General features: G+C 43.0%; 1 protein-coding gene across 1 annotated transcript in view; it reads left to right on the forward strand.

Annotated features, from left to right (window-relative positions):
* Positions 1 to 4,013: 4,013 nt before the first annotated feature.
* LOC311139953 (uncharacterized protein) overlaps positions 4,014 to 17,180 on the forward strand; it is a gene marked incomplete at both ends in the record, with an annotated part of 62,917 nt that continues 49,750 nt past the window's right edge. Inside the window, 1 exon segment of the mRNA XM_084174949.1 lies at positions 4,014 to 4,136. Coding sequence (XP_084031075.1) covers positions 4,014 to 4,136 — 123 coding nt within the window.

Consider the following 17,180-nt stretch of genomic DNA (forward strand, 5'->3'; position numbering starts at 1 on the left):
TGTTCTCAATCTTTTCACATTGGGAGCCAATTTGTTTTCAGCACTTTTATTTCCATGACTGATCAAAACTCGTTCTCATGGCTTTCTGATCCCTCTGCAACAGACATATGGTGCGCAATAAAATCACAGTATCGAATCGCAATACGTATAGAATCATGAGACTCGCAATGCATATATCTTATCGTGAGGTTCCTGGCAATTCCCAGCCCAAGTTAATTTGCCACAACAAATCTCTTCGCTAGCAAACGCGATGTCTTCTCCAAAACGGCAATGTGTCTCCAGCAATGTTTACTTTTTTGACGTTCTATGGCATCTCCACTTTCCAAGCATATATGACCACATGTAATATTTTGGTAAGTGATGCAAATAGTGAACTATGTAGGGCCAGGATGTAAAATATATGTAGCTGCAGCAATTTCTCTTATCTGATATGGTAAGTAATGGGGCTTAATGTATAGCTCCCTAAGAGTTTGACGAACGGGTCCGTGCACGCGATTCCAGATATCTTTACCTCTGAATAAACGGCCTTTATTATACCATATCCACCCTGTCCAAAGTCTCTACTTGGTCTCAGTTCTCCAGTAAACTTGTGATTATCAACACTAACCTCATCGTTGTGGCGGCGGACAGCTAGCCTGTATCCCTCATCCAGTTGAGTGGCAATGTTCTTTTTTCGTTCGTACCAATTTTTGGAAAATCCTCGGGTGTAGGACTTTCCGCCTTTAGTAGAAACCTGTTGAATTATAAAATTTGGTCTGGGAGGTCCTAATTGTTTCGTTGCCAATTTATCTTGATTTGTTCGCCGACAAAAAGGAACTTATTTCAAAGAGACAATCGAGTTGCACTGCCATTTTGACAGTAATAGTGAATTGATTGATGAGGCTACCCGCTCTTTTCTTAGTTACGTTCATGGTTATGTTACGTATGACGAAAGAGCGTAAGTGCAAGCCCTCAGAAACCCATAGAGATTGTATTGAAATCTCTGATATTTGAAAAAAATAGATTTTACATGGGAGTCTATGAGAGACTTCTGGGCGATTTTCAACCTGACTGAAATCGCCCCAAAAGGGGGGGGGGGGGGGGGGCATTTGAAGCACGACTTTAGCCTGATTGGACATTTAGTGGCAGATCAGACCAGACGTCTAGATTACAACACTGATAACTACTGTTGCCGTGATATAATTGATTAGAAAAAAAATCCCTTCCTTTTCCCGTTTGGCAGTGCGTCGCCCATATCGCCCTATTGAACACACCGCCCCTGGCCACTCCTCATCTCATCATTCCATTTGTTTTGTCTTGTTTATTACACACACCTGGTTCATATCCCCTCATTAGTACCTGTAGAAGTATTCCCTCTGCCCCCCTGTTTTTGTGTGTGATTGTTTATTGTGGAGGTTACTATAGCTCGGTGGAGCTATATTGTATTTTGTATCGCCGGGATATTCACCCGTGTGCCTTGTTTTCTCCAATGTTTTACGCATTGCTGCGTACTGCTGTGTTCCTGAATAAACCATATATTCTGTGATTTAACCTCCTGCACCTGACTCTGTACAAAATCACCCGCTACAACGAGCCAAAACGGGTCCCTGAAAATTGTGTACAATTGTGTTTTACATCATCCATTTCGTAAGATATGTTACGAACTCTATTTCGTACAATATGTTACGAATTTATAAGCGCTTAAGATCCCGGACTACATTTCTAAGTGGTTAGTTGACACAGGTCTTTAAGCCATGTTAAAATGGATGTGCCAGAATGTTTGTAGGGTTGAATGTCTTTTAACTATGATGAGCCACATCCGTCTTAGCTGACAGTTTTGTATGGTTTTAACTTGCTCTGCTACTGCAGTTTTAAATAAATAAAGAACTTTTGAACCGTTTTTATTCTCAGTCTTTTTTAAGCCTTTTACTTGTTAGAGTAAGGGCCAGCTCTCTCACATACACACACACACACACACATACACACATACATACACACACACACACACACACACCGACATATACATATGGCAAAGCAGAGATATGTCACCGTTTTCAGCACTCATCTGGCAGCCAGCGCCAAAGTGTAGGACTGCAGAAATTAGGCAATTATCTTAGTGTTAAGTGGCTTTCTCTCTTCTTATTTCCTGTTCTTCATCTGAAAACACTGTGATACTGTGCAGATGTCTACTGAGACCACTGACAGGTCAGAGCAGATGAAGGAGAGGAGACAGTAGAGGACTGTAGATTATTGAGATGCACTGCCTTTACATAGCTGTGGCATGCAAGCAAAGAAGTCGCCATTTCAGCACTACTCTCCTGGACAGCCAGTTATATTACGCTCAGGTGTGCGTGTGTGTGTGTGTGTCTGTGTCTGTGTGTGTCTGTGTGTGTGTGCGTGCGTGCGTGCGTGCGTGCGTGCGTGCGTGCGTCACTGTTCCATTTTAGCACCAGTTCCGTAGACAGCGCCAGTGCTTAGGCTACATGGGTTATAGCGCCGGGCTATAGCTTACTGCAGCCATTCTCGGAAACACTCTGACAACACCCAGGCCCTCATTACTGAATACTGATTGGTAGACATATTTATCACTGAAACGTGCCCTATATGTGGAAACGTTGCCATCGCTGTCATTAGTTGTCCCATTTCTTCGTGCATCGAGTTTGCGCAATGGTCATGGATCCTAAAACACAATGGTCATGGATCCTAAAACTGACACAAGTTGACTACCAATGTTTAACTAGTAGCCTATCAGCTCTGTGAAGAGAGCCATTTGGGTCTTTATTGACTTGGCGCTTTTAATTTGATGGTTGCTATGAAATGATGAAGGAGGGAAAGGAGAAGGAAAGAGGGAGGGGGGAGAGAAAGTTCCTGGAAGACAACACTCGCCGGTTCAGCGTCCCCCAACAGAGATGAGTGTGCCACACATACACATATCTGACTGATTATCAGACACAACAGAACCGCTCTTCGCTGTAGTGCTGCGCTGATTACGCAGACGGACTCTCTCTCCTACTCGACCCCCCTACCCCCTCACAGTGTGCCGAGGAAAGAGAGAGAGTGAAAAGTCGCCGCTTCATCTCTGATTATTCAGACTGAACGGAGAAACGAGCGATACCCCCCCCCCCCCTCCTCTCTTTCTCTGCGCGGGAACCCGGGTGACTGGAGCGCGCGTGTCACAGTGACAGCTCCACCAACGAAAGACACGAGCCAGATCATCCGGAGAACAGAGTCTGTAGCTCTGTTGAACACTAGGTGCTGCAACAGCAAACACCAAAAACTCACGCGCTCTTTTTTCAGAGAACGGACACAGCTTCTGCTGTGCCTGTGTCTGTCTGTGTCTGCATGCACTAGAGAGAACTATCAACTAGGTGACTGGATTTACAGTTATACATCTACGAACTAAACCGTCTGGAATCTATCAATCTATCAGGAAAATAACGCCTTTTCTCTTCCTAGAGAGACTCCAGGGGCGCAAAGCTCCTGTCAACTGCATCTAACTCTGCTTGATACATCTGCTCGAGCCGTTCTCACTGCCATCAGATACCGCCACACTATACACCCTCGCCTCTCCCCGGGAACTGAAAGGAGAGAGGAAGGAGAGGGGGATAGTCGACAGAGGGGAAAGGGAAGAAGGAACGAGAGGAGACGAAATATTATCCTCTATCAGGATTGAGAAAGAGAGAATAACTATTCTGTACCAGGAGCTAGATTTCTCCTTTCACTAGAACGTTGGCATGGCAAACACGGGCATCAACAGGCTGACTATTTAACGGACCCTCAGTGCATTACTCATGCTTCTTTCTGTAAGCAGCCTGAAGGAATAATTTAATAATAAAGAATAAACACTTGTTATTGAAGTTCCATTTTACTGGAGGAATATCTGAATATCCTCGCCTCCCCTTCCCTAGGTCGGACTCGGACTGAGAGGAGGGATACTTGACTCTCTGCTTCACCTGGTGAAGAGTCCAGTAAACCGAACCAACCGACGTCCGCACACACGCAAGACCCCTGCGCATTGGGAAGCGCTGGGCCGGATGTCGTGCAGCACGTGCTACTACCTGGTCATCAGCTCCACACACCTGAGCAACGGCCACTTCCGGCGTGTGAAGGGAGTCTTCAGGGGACCGCTCTGTCCCACTGCCTCCAGCCAATCACCGGTAATATACCTATGTGTGTGTGTGTGTGTGTTGTCGTGGAAATTCTAATCAATAATGAGGAGAGACAAGGTCAATCACCAATCAGGATATTACTTTATTCAAAACGTATTAATAAGGTAGTAAGTGAGGCTGTTCGACCCAACACTATTGAGTGTTGGGCCGAGAGCTCTCACATACAGACAATACAAATATATTTTATAGCAAAGATACACCCTCCCAGTCTACATGACAAACAGCAGATGTGTGGAATGGGTCAAAAGGTTAGGATTTGTATGAAATAAATGAATAATTCACAGCAGACAGTATCTGCGGTGAAGACTGTTCTCATTGTATGGAAACCATGGTTTGGCTCCCAAGACAAGGTTATTATCAACTATTCATAACAGATCTTGTCCCTGGTAACTTACACACCCAGACACCAATTCAGTCTATGAAAAAGCAGGCTCAGTCAGACCAGAGACATCTCCACTAATCATAGAATGGAATGTGACTGTTGGTTTTATCACCTAGCCATCCATAAATCAATTGTCCAATACCCCTATCTCGAGGAAAACCCATGTCCTTGACCACACGCCTAGACTAGCTGCAGGGAGCTGGAGTAGAAACCATCCCTTTACAAAAACACAGCATTAGTAGAACAGTATATAATTGTTAACTATTAATATTAAACAAAGCAGGTAAACATGTTACATGTTAATTTTTCTCTCACAGTGTGTGTGTGTATTTGTTTATGTGTAAAATGCCAAGCCTGCTAAGAGACTTTGGTGCTCAGGTGGAACCGTATTTCTCTACAGATGGTTGTGCTGACAGAGTATCCTTCTTAGGGACCGGTCAAAATTTAGGCTATTGTTACCTGGAGGAAAATGGGGGAGGGTCATGCTTTTTCAATTTTAGTCAGGTGGAAGGTTTAGTATTTATTTATTTTTTATCCAGGGGAGGGTCATGTAATTTGTAATTGATTAAATGTCAGCATTTGTCAGCATTTTGGAATTTACGTATTGAATTCGACTATGTGTAACTTTGGTGTACAACCCTGCTCTCTCTCTCTCTCATTGTCCTCGCTGAGCCCGCCTGTGTTGGCATTTAGCATTTGCCTTTCCATAGGTTGTGTTTTTGGCGTATCCAGAACGTGGGCGTGTAGAATATCTGGCTAATAAAATAGCATGTGTAGTGACGTCATAGGGAGCTAGCGCGCAACAGAAATGCTGTGTTCAAAACAACTGGGAAATCTGAAATCTCCGACTTCCGACTTCAGTGCACTCTCTTCCGACGTCAGACTAAGTACGGTCATCCAACTCTGAATTCAAAGTCGGAAACTATGGCATCATTCTAAAGCTCAGACTTTCCAACCTGAAGATCACTGACGTCATGATTTGACCTAATTTTTTTTTCATACCTCCCAGTTGTTTTCAATACACCAAAAAACTCTGTGGTCTATCACAACAACAAGCATGGCATCACAAAATTAAGCAAGGAACACAGATCTTGAAAAATTATCTCCACAATAATATATGGGTTTCTTGCAGTCTCTCTCCGTGGAAGAGAGTCTAGAAAAGTTCACTGGAATTTTGGAGTTGATAGGAGATGGTTCCTCAATGTGGAAAAAAGTAAATGGATTAAATCTGGTGTTGGAGGAGTTTCTACTGAATGGAGAGGACAATAGTCCATGTGGATGGCTGGACTCTCTGTATGCTTACGAGCTATATGTTTATCCTCGGCTGCCTGTCATTTAATCGAAATCTGATTAGTAAAAAAATATTTCACTGTGTAAATTCCTTGGGTAAGCCTATAGGCTAGGCCTATTCACTGCATTATTATTCCTAATAATTCCTCTTTAGCTCTTGGAGTCCCAGGAAAAGCAAAACTAAGCCTACAATAGCTTGTTGTACATTTGTTTGAAGCATTTTATTTACTACTACAGCTTGCTCTTGCTTACTGAATGTAAAATACAAAAACAAAAGAACTGGGGCGTATTCATTACGCCGATTCTGTTGCAAAATATTTCTTAAACAGAAGCAAATGGAACGAAAAGGGGAGGGACCTACCTGAATTTGTCCAATAGAAACTCTAGTTTTGCTCTATTTGCTTCTGTTTGATTATAAACGGCAAACGGTTCCCGTAATAAATACACCCCTGGCTGGGGAGAGAGAGAGAGTGCGTGCGATGTTGTGATCAAAATACACCATATGAGTAATCTGCTAATGTACCTTTCTGGACCTTGTACTCTGTCGAGAATAGACCCATAACTGATCCAAATGGTTGGATAATCAGGCCTAGGCTGTATGGTACTCCCTATAAATAGCTCCATTCTTGTGTATTTTATTTTATTCCGCTTGTGTTACTATTTTATTTGTATTATTATTTTTTAACTGCATCGTTGGGAATGGCTCGTAAGCAAGCATTTCATGGTAAAGTCTACACCAGTTGTATTCTGCGCATGTGACAAATAAAAATTGATTTGATTTTATGCAGTTATTTCAGCAAGCAGCATTCAAAACAGGAAGTTTAAGCGGTTATTGTGTTGTGCTTCACTGTAATCAGAGAGCTAAAATCAATACTATGCATGCCAGTCTCTCTTGGCTAAAAGTAAAGGAGAGACTGACTGCATCACTTTTTGTTTTAATATAAGAACCATTAATATGTTAAATTCCAATTTTTTTGCATAGTCAACTTACACACACCACTGACACACACACTTACCACACCAGCTTAATGTTCTGTATTATGTCATGTTTCATGTTTTGTGTGGACCCCAGGAAGAGTAGCTGCTGCAATCGCCACAGCTAATGGGCATCCTAATAAAAAATAGAAAATAAAATGTTTTTGCCTATATCACTTCATGTATTAAATGGTTGCACAGGACAGACAGTGATGAGCACAGTGAAAGTGAATATCCAAACAAATTGACATCCATTTGAAAAATTGAAATCACTTGCAAACCACTTGAGCAACGAGGCAAGCAATGACATGATGCAAAAGATGCGCAGGTTAAACAACGTTTGTGGTTGAATATCTACATTTAATTTAAAAGCGTGTTTCTATATTATATTTTTTATTAGGCTACATGTAGCCTACATTGAAGTATTATTAGCAGTTGTCACTATGACAGTGAACACACCCTGAAGCACTGACTGGTCTGTGTTACCACCTTAATAATAGGCCTATACAGTGTGTAGTAGCATGCTTTGATCAGTCCATTGACAGGTGTAGGCCACTGTAGAACGATAAACTTTCCTCTAGTGTGGATGCTTGCCAACGTTTTATAGTTATGTATAATTTATCATTATCGTCCTTGGTGTGGACCGTTCTTATTATAGCTCAGTGTTGTGAACGGCCCTTAACGCTTAAATTGGTAAATGCCGCCCTCTAGCAGATAACATGAATATGGTATGAATACAGCAGTGGTTCTCAACCACGGATTGATTTGATAGAAATCACGACTGCAACATTGATAGCCTACTAAAAAGGGATTTAATATTCCCTGCTACAGTGAGAGAAAAAGTATTTGATCCCCTGCTGATTTTGTACGTTTGCCCACTGACAAAGAAATGATCAGTCTATAATTTTAATGGTAGGTTTATTTGAACAGTGAGAGACAGAATAACAACAAAAAAATCCAGAAAAACGCATGTCAAAAATGTTATAAATTGATTGCATTTTAATGAGGGAAATAAGTATTTGACCCCCTCTCAATCAGAAAGATTTCTGGCTCCCAGGTGTCTTTTATACAAGTAATGAGCTGAGATTAGGAGCACACTCTTAAAGGGAGTGCTCCTAATCTCAGCTTGTTACCTGTATTAAAGACACCTGTCCACAGAAGCAATCAATCAATCAGATTCCAAACTCTCCAACATGGCCAAGACCAAAGAGCTCTCCAAGGATGTCAGTGACAAGATTGTAGACCTACACAAGGCTGGAATGGGCTACAAGACCATCGCCAAGCAGCTTGGTGAGAAGGTGACAACAGTTGGTGCGATTATTCGCAAATGGAAGAAACACAAAATAACTGTCAATCGCCCTCGGCCTGGGGCTCCATGCAAGATCTCACCTCGTGGAGTTGCAATGATCATGAGAACGGTGAGGAATCAGCCCAGAACTACATGGGAGGATCTTGTCAATGATCTCAAGGCAGCTGGGACCATAGTCACCAAGAAAACAATTGGTAACACACTACGCTGTGAAGGACTGAAATCCTGCAGTGCCTGCAAGGTCCCCCTGCTCAAGAAAGCACATATACAGGGCCGTCTGAAGTTTGCCAATGAACATCTGAATGATTCAGAGGAGAACTGGGTGAAAGTGTTGTGGTCAGATGAGACCAAAATCGAGCTCTTTGGCATCAACTCAACTCGCCGTGTTTGGAGGAGGAGGAATACTGCCTATGAACCAAAGAACACCATCCCCACCGTCAAACATGGAGGTGGAAACATTATGCTTTGGGGGTGTTTTTTTGCTAAGGGAACAGGACAACTTCACCGCATCAAAGGGTCGATGGACGGGGCCATGTACCGTCAAATCTTGGGTGAGAACCTCCTTCCCTCAGCCAGGGCATTGAAAATGGGTCGTGGATGGGTATTCTAGCATGACAATGACCCAAAACACACGGCCAAGGCAACAAAGGAGTGGCTCAAGAAGAAGCACATTAAGGTCCTGGAATGGCCTAGCCAGTCTCCAGACCTTAATCCCATAGAAAATCTGTGGAGGGAGCTGAAGGTTCGAGTTGCCAAACGTCAGCCTCGAAACCTTAATGACTTGGAGAAGATCTGCAAAGAGGAGTGGGACAAAATCCCTCCTGACATGTGTGCAAACCTGGTGGCCAACTACAAGAAACGTCAACATGGGTTTTGCCACCAAGTACTAAGCCATGTTTTGCAGAGGGGTCAAATACTTATTTCCCTCATTAAAATGCAAATCAATTTATAACATTGCGTTTTTCTGGATTTTTTTGTTGTTGGTTATTCTGTCTCTCACTGTTCAAATAAACCTACCATTAAAATTATAGACTGATCATGTCTTTGTCAGTGGGCAAACGTACAAAATCAGCAGGGGATCAAATACTTTTTTCCCTCACCGTATGTGGTTTTAATTATCATTTTGGAGGGGAGTTTTTTTTTCAAACGTTCGGGGAGGGCCAGGTAAAAATATATTTTCCTCAGGGGGAGGGCCATCCATTTTACCTCCAGGTATCCCTCGTATAACGTTCACTCCCTAACCTTTCAGAGTATCCTCCTAACCTTTCAGAGTATCCTCCTAACCTTTCAGAGTATCCTCCTAACCTTTCAGAGTATCCTCCTAACCTTTCAGAGTATCCTCCTAACCTTTCCTTAGTGCTGAAGTAGCCTGGGTCTCTGGATTAGACTGGCCTTTAGTCTGAGTCTACCTCTTAGTGCCCTGACTCTCTCACCTTCTCTCCATCTCTCTCTGTGTGTGTGTGTGTGTGTGTGTATGTGGGTGAAAGTGTGATATATGGGCATGCTCCAAGGGTCTCCAGTAATTCACACATTATTTATGAGTTGTTAATGTGAGATGAGATGAACTGGCAGAGCTGACGGAGGAGAGGAGCAGCTGCTGTGTGAGTGTGTGTTTACTGTTCCTATTACCAGGCTGTCATGTTCGGTCTGATAAGACGGTGTCATGAGAGAACAGAACCACTTTCTTCTACAGCAGGGTTTCCCAAACTCGGTCCTGCATGTTTTGGGTTCTGCCCTAGCACTAAACAGCTGATTAAAATAATTGAAGCTTGATGATGAGTTGGTTATTTGAATTATTTGAGTGATTTTAATCATGTGTGTGTGTGTTTGTGTGCGTTTGTGTGTGTGTGTGTGTGTGTGTGTGAGGTGAAGTTTAGTGAATAAACTATGCAGTGCGTGGAGTCTTGTCGTTCTTGAACAAGTCTTTAACAAAGTCTTTAACAGTTGAACCAACTTGTGAAGTGGAGTCCTGAGGCCGTATCTAAATTGTGTTTCCATATGTACATTATTATCATCATTAGTACAGAGCTCCTGTAGCATCATAACTGGGGAGTCATTGTTACAACCTTCATTACCACTACAAAGCTTACTTTCCTATAGTCATCTGAGGTTTGAGGGTCTAAGAGCAGTGGGGAAAAAGTGGGAGTGAGGAGAAAGGAAGTAAAGAGAGTAGGTGAAAGAATTAGAGAGAGAGAGAGAGAGAGAGAGAGAGAGAGAGAGAGAGAGAGAGAGAGAGAGAGTAATTCTCCATACCCCTCAAGGCAAGGGACTCCTTACCCCTGCAGCTCTTTTTCTGCTCTCTCTCTCTCTCTCTCTCTCTCTCTCTCTCTCTCTCTCTCTCTCTCTCTCTCTCTCTCTCTCTCTCTCTCTCTCTCTCTCTCTCTTTCTCTCTCTCTCCTCTCTCTCTCTCTCTCTCTCTCGCTGTTTGGAGAGGTTTGTCAGCACAACATAGTACCCATTTTGTTCATTGCCTTAAAGTGGCCTGATGGGGTTATTTCGACTGCATTTCAGCATTTAGACTGTTTATTTTACCCTTATTTTACCAGGTAAGTTGACTGAGAACGCATTCTCATTCCCATCAACAACCTGGGGAATAGTTACAGGGGAGAGGAGGGGGGATGAATGAGCCAATTGGAACCGGTGCACTATTGGATTACTATAGCAGCACACCACAATATCGGCTGCCGTCACTTATATGGCAAGGGTTCCGATATTGACTTGCCTATAGCCAGTTAGCCACCAGTGGTCCGAAAAGTGCTGTAGGAGGGCATTAGTGGTGATCAGTAGAACACTTTGTGGGGGTCAGCACGACACCATTCTAACACTGTTGTGGTGGAGCAGGATCACACACACACACACACACAGAAATGCACGCACACACACACACACACACCATCAGGCCCAACCGAAAGCGTTTCAGACTGGCACCTCTTGGCACGTATTGTGCTGAATACCAAACTGCCCCTGCTAAACTTTTAGACATAAACAGTCACTGTTCTGCTGTTTCAGCCTATTGCTGGTGTGCACAAAATGTGTGTGTCTGTGTGTGCTATACTGTGCTATATCGTTACTGGTGTTTCATCTGATGTCTACAGTAGCAGTGAAATATACCTGTACATCAAAGCAGACTAGTGGAATAGATACTGTAACTATGCATCACACACACAAACACACAGACAAGAGTGCTCAATTACACACCCCTCTGATCCAAGTGTGGGTAGTAACAAAACACAGAGTAACAAAACACAGAGTAACAAAACACCTCCCTCTTCAGCTGTCAATCACACTACTGCAGATATAGAGAGAAAGGGGTAGTGGCAGAAAAAGAGATGGATGTCTGTGTGTGTGTGTGTGTGTGTGTGTGTGTGTGTGTGTTTGAGAAAGAGGTATGAATGTGTGATTCTCTGACTCATTACAGATAATTACATTTTACAGAGTTTGATGTTCAGTTCAGTCATTGTTAATATTTGATTTGCTTAGACTAATGAATTAATTACGGTTTTAATTGCATCGCCTTCAGTTGATACATGCAAATCTAATATCAACACTGTGCCCCTGCAACAGGACCACACAGGCAAGCAGGCACACACACACACACGCACACACACATACACACAGGGAGTAAAAGACAGTCTGGGCACTGAAAGCTAAACTCAGCCTAAAGGACAGTCTGATCCAGACACACATTCAGGCTACTCTGGTGATTGAGTGCCTATATGGAGTTGTAGTAATGAAGTCCTGAACACACACACACACACACACACACACACACACACACACACACACACACACACACACACACACACACACACACACACACACACACACACACACACACACTAACTCTCTCTCAGGTTGCCCACCTCTCTCCCTGCGGATTAGAGGCAGCTGTTTGCCTTTATGGTCATTACTGATCTGCTCGTTCTATAATTATTAACACACACACCCAAGTGATTGGAGAATTTGATAATTACTATCCATCTGGAGCACCATTCTAGCTAATCACCTAGAAAGAGAGAGAGAGAGAGATGTGTAGAGGGAGGGAGAGATCTTAAAGGGTAATGTCACCTCTGGACAGTTTTTCCAGTCTCCCTACATAATTATGAGTGATGAGAGGGTGTTTCAGACATAATTATGCACTATAGCTGTATTTTTGGATTTTCTCACCGGGAGAGTTAAACCAATGACGTCATTGGTTGATTGAGCCTGCTGTCTGATCTAAAAATGAATGGAGTCATGTTTTGTAGCAATTTTTGTGGACTTTGTGTTTCGCCGATTGCACGATCACGCTAGCAGCGAGTAGATATGGTGGTGCTTGTTCAATAGAGCCATTGGACTTGTCTCAACAATGTTCTTACCTTGCAAGGACATTGCTGAATATCTAGGTTGACTCATTTCCCCTGGCTTTTTAAAGATTACAACCAACGGGAGCCCTACTTCCTTGTTCCCACCCTCAATGGCTTTTCAAAACAGGGGCGGTACTAGTTTACAGGTTCACGGGAGGTATGTTACCGTGCACTGTCTATCCAAGATTGCTAATTAATTAGCTACAATGGCTGCTTCTGATGAAGAAGAGCTGAATTACGATTTGATTCTGTTATTTTCCATAGGAACATACAGCCCTATTTATTTGAGCCAGAATACACTGAAGAGGAGTTGACAGCAGGAAAAATAATTGCGAAACCAGCAAGTAGTGGCGGCAGCCTACACCAGCTGGACCAGGACTCGGGAGGGCAAATGACAAACAAGTAAGTTGTTTTGCTGTCGGTAGCTAGCTACTGTAACAATATTAGCTCTCTTTTTACGTGAGGCGGTGTTGTTCAGCACAGTACAATTTGGTGATCGATTCGGCCATAACAGGGCATGCTAGTACCACTACAAGCCAAGCTAGCCAAATTTAGCTAGCTTGCTATCTATGTTTGCTATACCTAAAATGTACTGTAATCTAGCATTATAGCTAGCTAGCTCAGTGCCTCTCATTAGGATTTTTTTTTTTAGAAATGTTTTGATGATGATGGCGGAGAGTAAAGGAATGACTTTGGCTTCATGACTCATATTAGTCTTGGAGTAACAATACCTGTGTGTTGTAGCTAGCTGACGTGTGTCTGTGAGATGTCTGGTATTCTACACCATGCTGCTAGGAATACAGACAGTACACAACGATTTCCCATGCTTGTCTAATAGCATTTTTGTCTTCCTCTCACAGACAATACCGCTTGGATACAAAAAAGTTGATGACTCTCAAGAGGAGATGTGAAAGGTCCCATAACAACAATTTCCCCTTGTATCAAAGTGACTCAGAACACCTCACTGCACCACCCAAACGCACCATATGCAAGTATTCCCTTGCATATGGTGTAGCATTTATTATAAGCTTTAGTAGTATATATTTATTATACTGTGTATATGTCATAAATTGCCATAACTGTTCCTGCATACTGCTGTGTAAACTTACCTCAAGAATAATAAACGCTGTTTTGAAAACAAGCCATGTCTACTTATTTGCTGTATTGACAGATGTGGTGTTGAACAACGATGCTGCGATGATGTGTTGATAAGAAATCCGCTGACACTGTACTTGATTATAAAGGTTTATTATATCAAAGATTTCAGCATCAATTTACAGACTCTGCAGAATCTGGAGAACAACGAAACCAATCCCAAATATGATTACTCTCCCTGTCCTTTTGTTAAAACATGATATACACTGCTCAAAAAAATAAAGGGGACACTTAAACAACACAATGTAACTCCAAGTCAATCACATTTCTGTGAAATCAAACTGTCCACTTAGGAAGCAACACTGATTGACAATAAATTTCACATGCTGTTGTGCAAATGGAATAGACAACAGGTGGAAATTAGAGGCAATTAGCAAGACACCCCCAATAAAGGACTGGTTTTGCAGGTGGTGACCACAGACCACTTCTCAGTTCCTATGCTTCCTGGCTGATGTTTTGGTCACTTTTGAATGCTGGCGGTGCTTTCACTCTAGTGGTAGCATGAGACGGAGTCTACAACCCACACAAGTGGCTCAGGTAGTGCAGCTCATCCAGGATGGCACATCAATGCGAGCTGTGGCAAGAAGGTTTGTCAGCGTAGTGTCCAGAGCATGGAGGCGCTACCAGGAGACAGGCCAGTACATCAGGAGACGTGGAGGAGGCCGTAGGAGGGCAACAACCCAGCAGCAGGACTGCTACCTCCGCCTTTGTGCAAGGAGGAGCAGGAGGAGCACTGCCAGAGCCCTGCAAAATGACCTCCAGTAGGCCACAAATGTGCGTGTGTCTGCTCAGAAACAGACTCCATGAGGGTGGTATGAGGGCCCGACGTCCACAGGTGGGGGTTGTGCTTACAGCCCAACACCGTGCAGGACGTTTGGCATTTGCCAGAGAACACCAAGATTGGCAAATTCGCCATTGGCGCCCTGTGCTCTTCACAGATGAAAGCAGGTTCACCCTGAGCACATGTGACAGACGTGACAGAGTCTGGAGACGCCGTGGAGAACGTTCTGCTGCCTGCAACATCCTCCAGCATGACCGGTTTGGCGGTGGGTCAGTCATGGTGTGGGGTGGCATTTATTTGGGGGGCTGCACAGCCCTCCATGTGCTCGCCAGAGGTAGCCTGACTGCCATTAGGTACCGAGATGAGATCCTCAGACCCCTTGTGAGACCATATGCTGGTGCAGTTGGCCCTGGGTTCCTCCTAATGCAAGACAATGCTAGACCTCATGTGGCTGGAGTGTGTCAGCAGTTCCTGCAAGAGGAAGGCATTGATGCTATGGACTGGCCCGCCCATTCCCCAGACCTGAATCCAACTGAGCACATCTGGGACATGTCTCGCTCCATCCACCAACGCCACGTTGCACCACAGACTGTCCAGGAGTTGGCAGATGCTTTAGTCCAGGTCTGGGAGGAGATCCCTCAGGAGACCATCCGCCACCTCATCAGGAGCATGCCCAGGCGTTGTAGGGTGGTCATACAGGCACGTGGAGGCCACACACACTACTGAGCCTAATTTTGACTTGTTTTACATCAAAGTTGGATCAGCCTGTAGTGTGGTTTTCCACTTTAATTTTGAGGGTGACTCCAAATCCAGACCTCCATGGGTTGATAAATTTGATTTCCATTGATAATTTTTGTTGTCAGCACATTCAACTATGTAAAGAAAAAAGTATTTAATAAGATTATTTCATTCATTTAGATCTAGGATGTGTTATTTTAGTGTTCCCTTTATTTTTTTGAGCAGTGTATATATCCTATGCTTCATGTAACATAAGATGGCGTGATTTGAATAGACCAATCCCTGGCCTCCACATAGCCGAATCTCCTCTGTTTTAGGGGGCCCCTATAGTAACACTTTCCAGATGTTTCAACCAACAATATGAAAACCTCAGATACTACATATTTCCCCCCTTCGAGACTAATTAAGTCTCGAAAACAAAAAGAATAGGATTATGACAAATAACAATTTTTATTACATCAGGCTTCTTGTGTAACTTTAGCAATAAAACCAAGTTTATGGAGTGTGAACACATTTTTATGGAGTGTAAGAGCGAAAAACCTGTCTGGCAGCTTTCTTTCCAAATATCCATCTATCAATCAAGACAGGAAAATTCTCTCACGGCCCCTCTGCCCCAGGCGACCACCTAAGTACTCCAGATCATTTTATAAATCTTTATCAATACATTTTAAGCTATGGTGCAATCGAATACACGTGAAAGCCTCAGAAAACAAAATAAAATCAAAAAATGTCCACATTCAGGCTGGTCGACCCATCGGACCCTCCCGTGGATTCTCTCTGTCCCTGCCTAGACCCAATATCCCTAAGCGTCAAAGAAAAACGAAAAACATCTGAGGTCCCCACATGTACCCAACAACAGAAAACATAATTCTTCAAAAAATGTATACAGAAAGAATATGACACAAATTATGTATTACACATGCAAATATGTATATATTTCAGTGCAGACACTGGAATGTAGTCCACTACACTGCAGCTCCTCAGCAGTGTCGACTTTCAATGCAACGTCGATGATGGAATCTGAACATTTCCACACCGTCCTTGTTCAGCTTCCTCCAGCTTCCTCCAGTTTGAGTATTTGAATCCCACTCTACACATTCCCCATATGCTTCTGGAAGAAAAGAAAACACCAACCAGTATCTTTTGCAAAGCAACACATGACAATTAAAACATCAATATCAAAAATAATATATACAAATGATATATAAGAATGATATATAAAAATGAATCACATTCCATTTCCCCCCCTTTGATTCATAACAAAACACTAAATATCACAACAATATGCAAAGAAATTTGAAAATTATCGCACAATCAGAAACATATGTGGATAACCTTTTATGAAAATTGTCCATATATGTAACATACGCTCTCATTTCATCTTCCAAAAGAGCCAAACTTGGACCCTTTCCGCTTGTTCGCAAACAAGGCGTAGGCATCCTTCTTCCTGTGACCAGTTCATGGGGTGTCATACGTAGATCACGCAACTCACTTGAGCGACACACCATTAATGCTAAAGGGAGCGCCGCTATCCAGTTGAGACCCGTATGCTGGAAAATCTTGACAATGCGATTTTTCAAAACCATTAATTTTTCACAAATCCCTTGACTTTGTGGGTGATAAACTGCTCCTAGACGTTGCTTAATTCCCAATTTTTGCAAAATCAATTTCACTGATTTATCAACAAATTCTTTCCCATTATCTGAGTATATTCGATCGGGAAGTCTCCACCTGCTTATGACTTCTTTACACAAGAACTTGGCAACCGACTGACTGTCTTTTCGCTTGGTTGGACAGGCCTCCGGCCATCGTGAAAATCTATCCACAACCACCAGCATGTATCTTTTCCCTTCAACTGGTTTTATCATATCAACAAAGTCGATAACCAACTCACGCATAGGACCTCTCGGTGTTGGAATGTGACCAGGAAGAACAGTCACACCCCTGCGAACATAATTTTTCAGACAGATTGTGCACCTGCCTATGACATAGTCAACCTGTTCAAGCAAATATGGTGCCCAAAAACCATACTCCTTTGTGATATTTCTCCTAACCT

The sequence above is a fragment of the Coregonus lavaretus genome (assembly GCF_964263955.1).
Source record: "Coregonus lavaretus genome assembly, chromosome: 13".
In the NCBI taxonomy this organism is placed as follows: Eukaryota; Metazoa; Chordata; class Actinopteri; order Salmoniformes; family Salmonidae; genus Coregonus; species Coregonus lavaretus.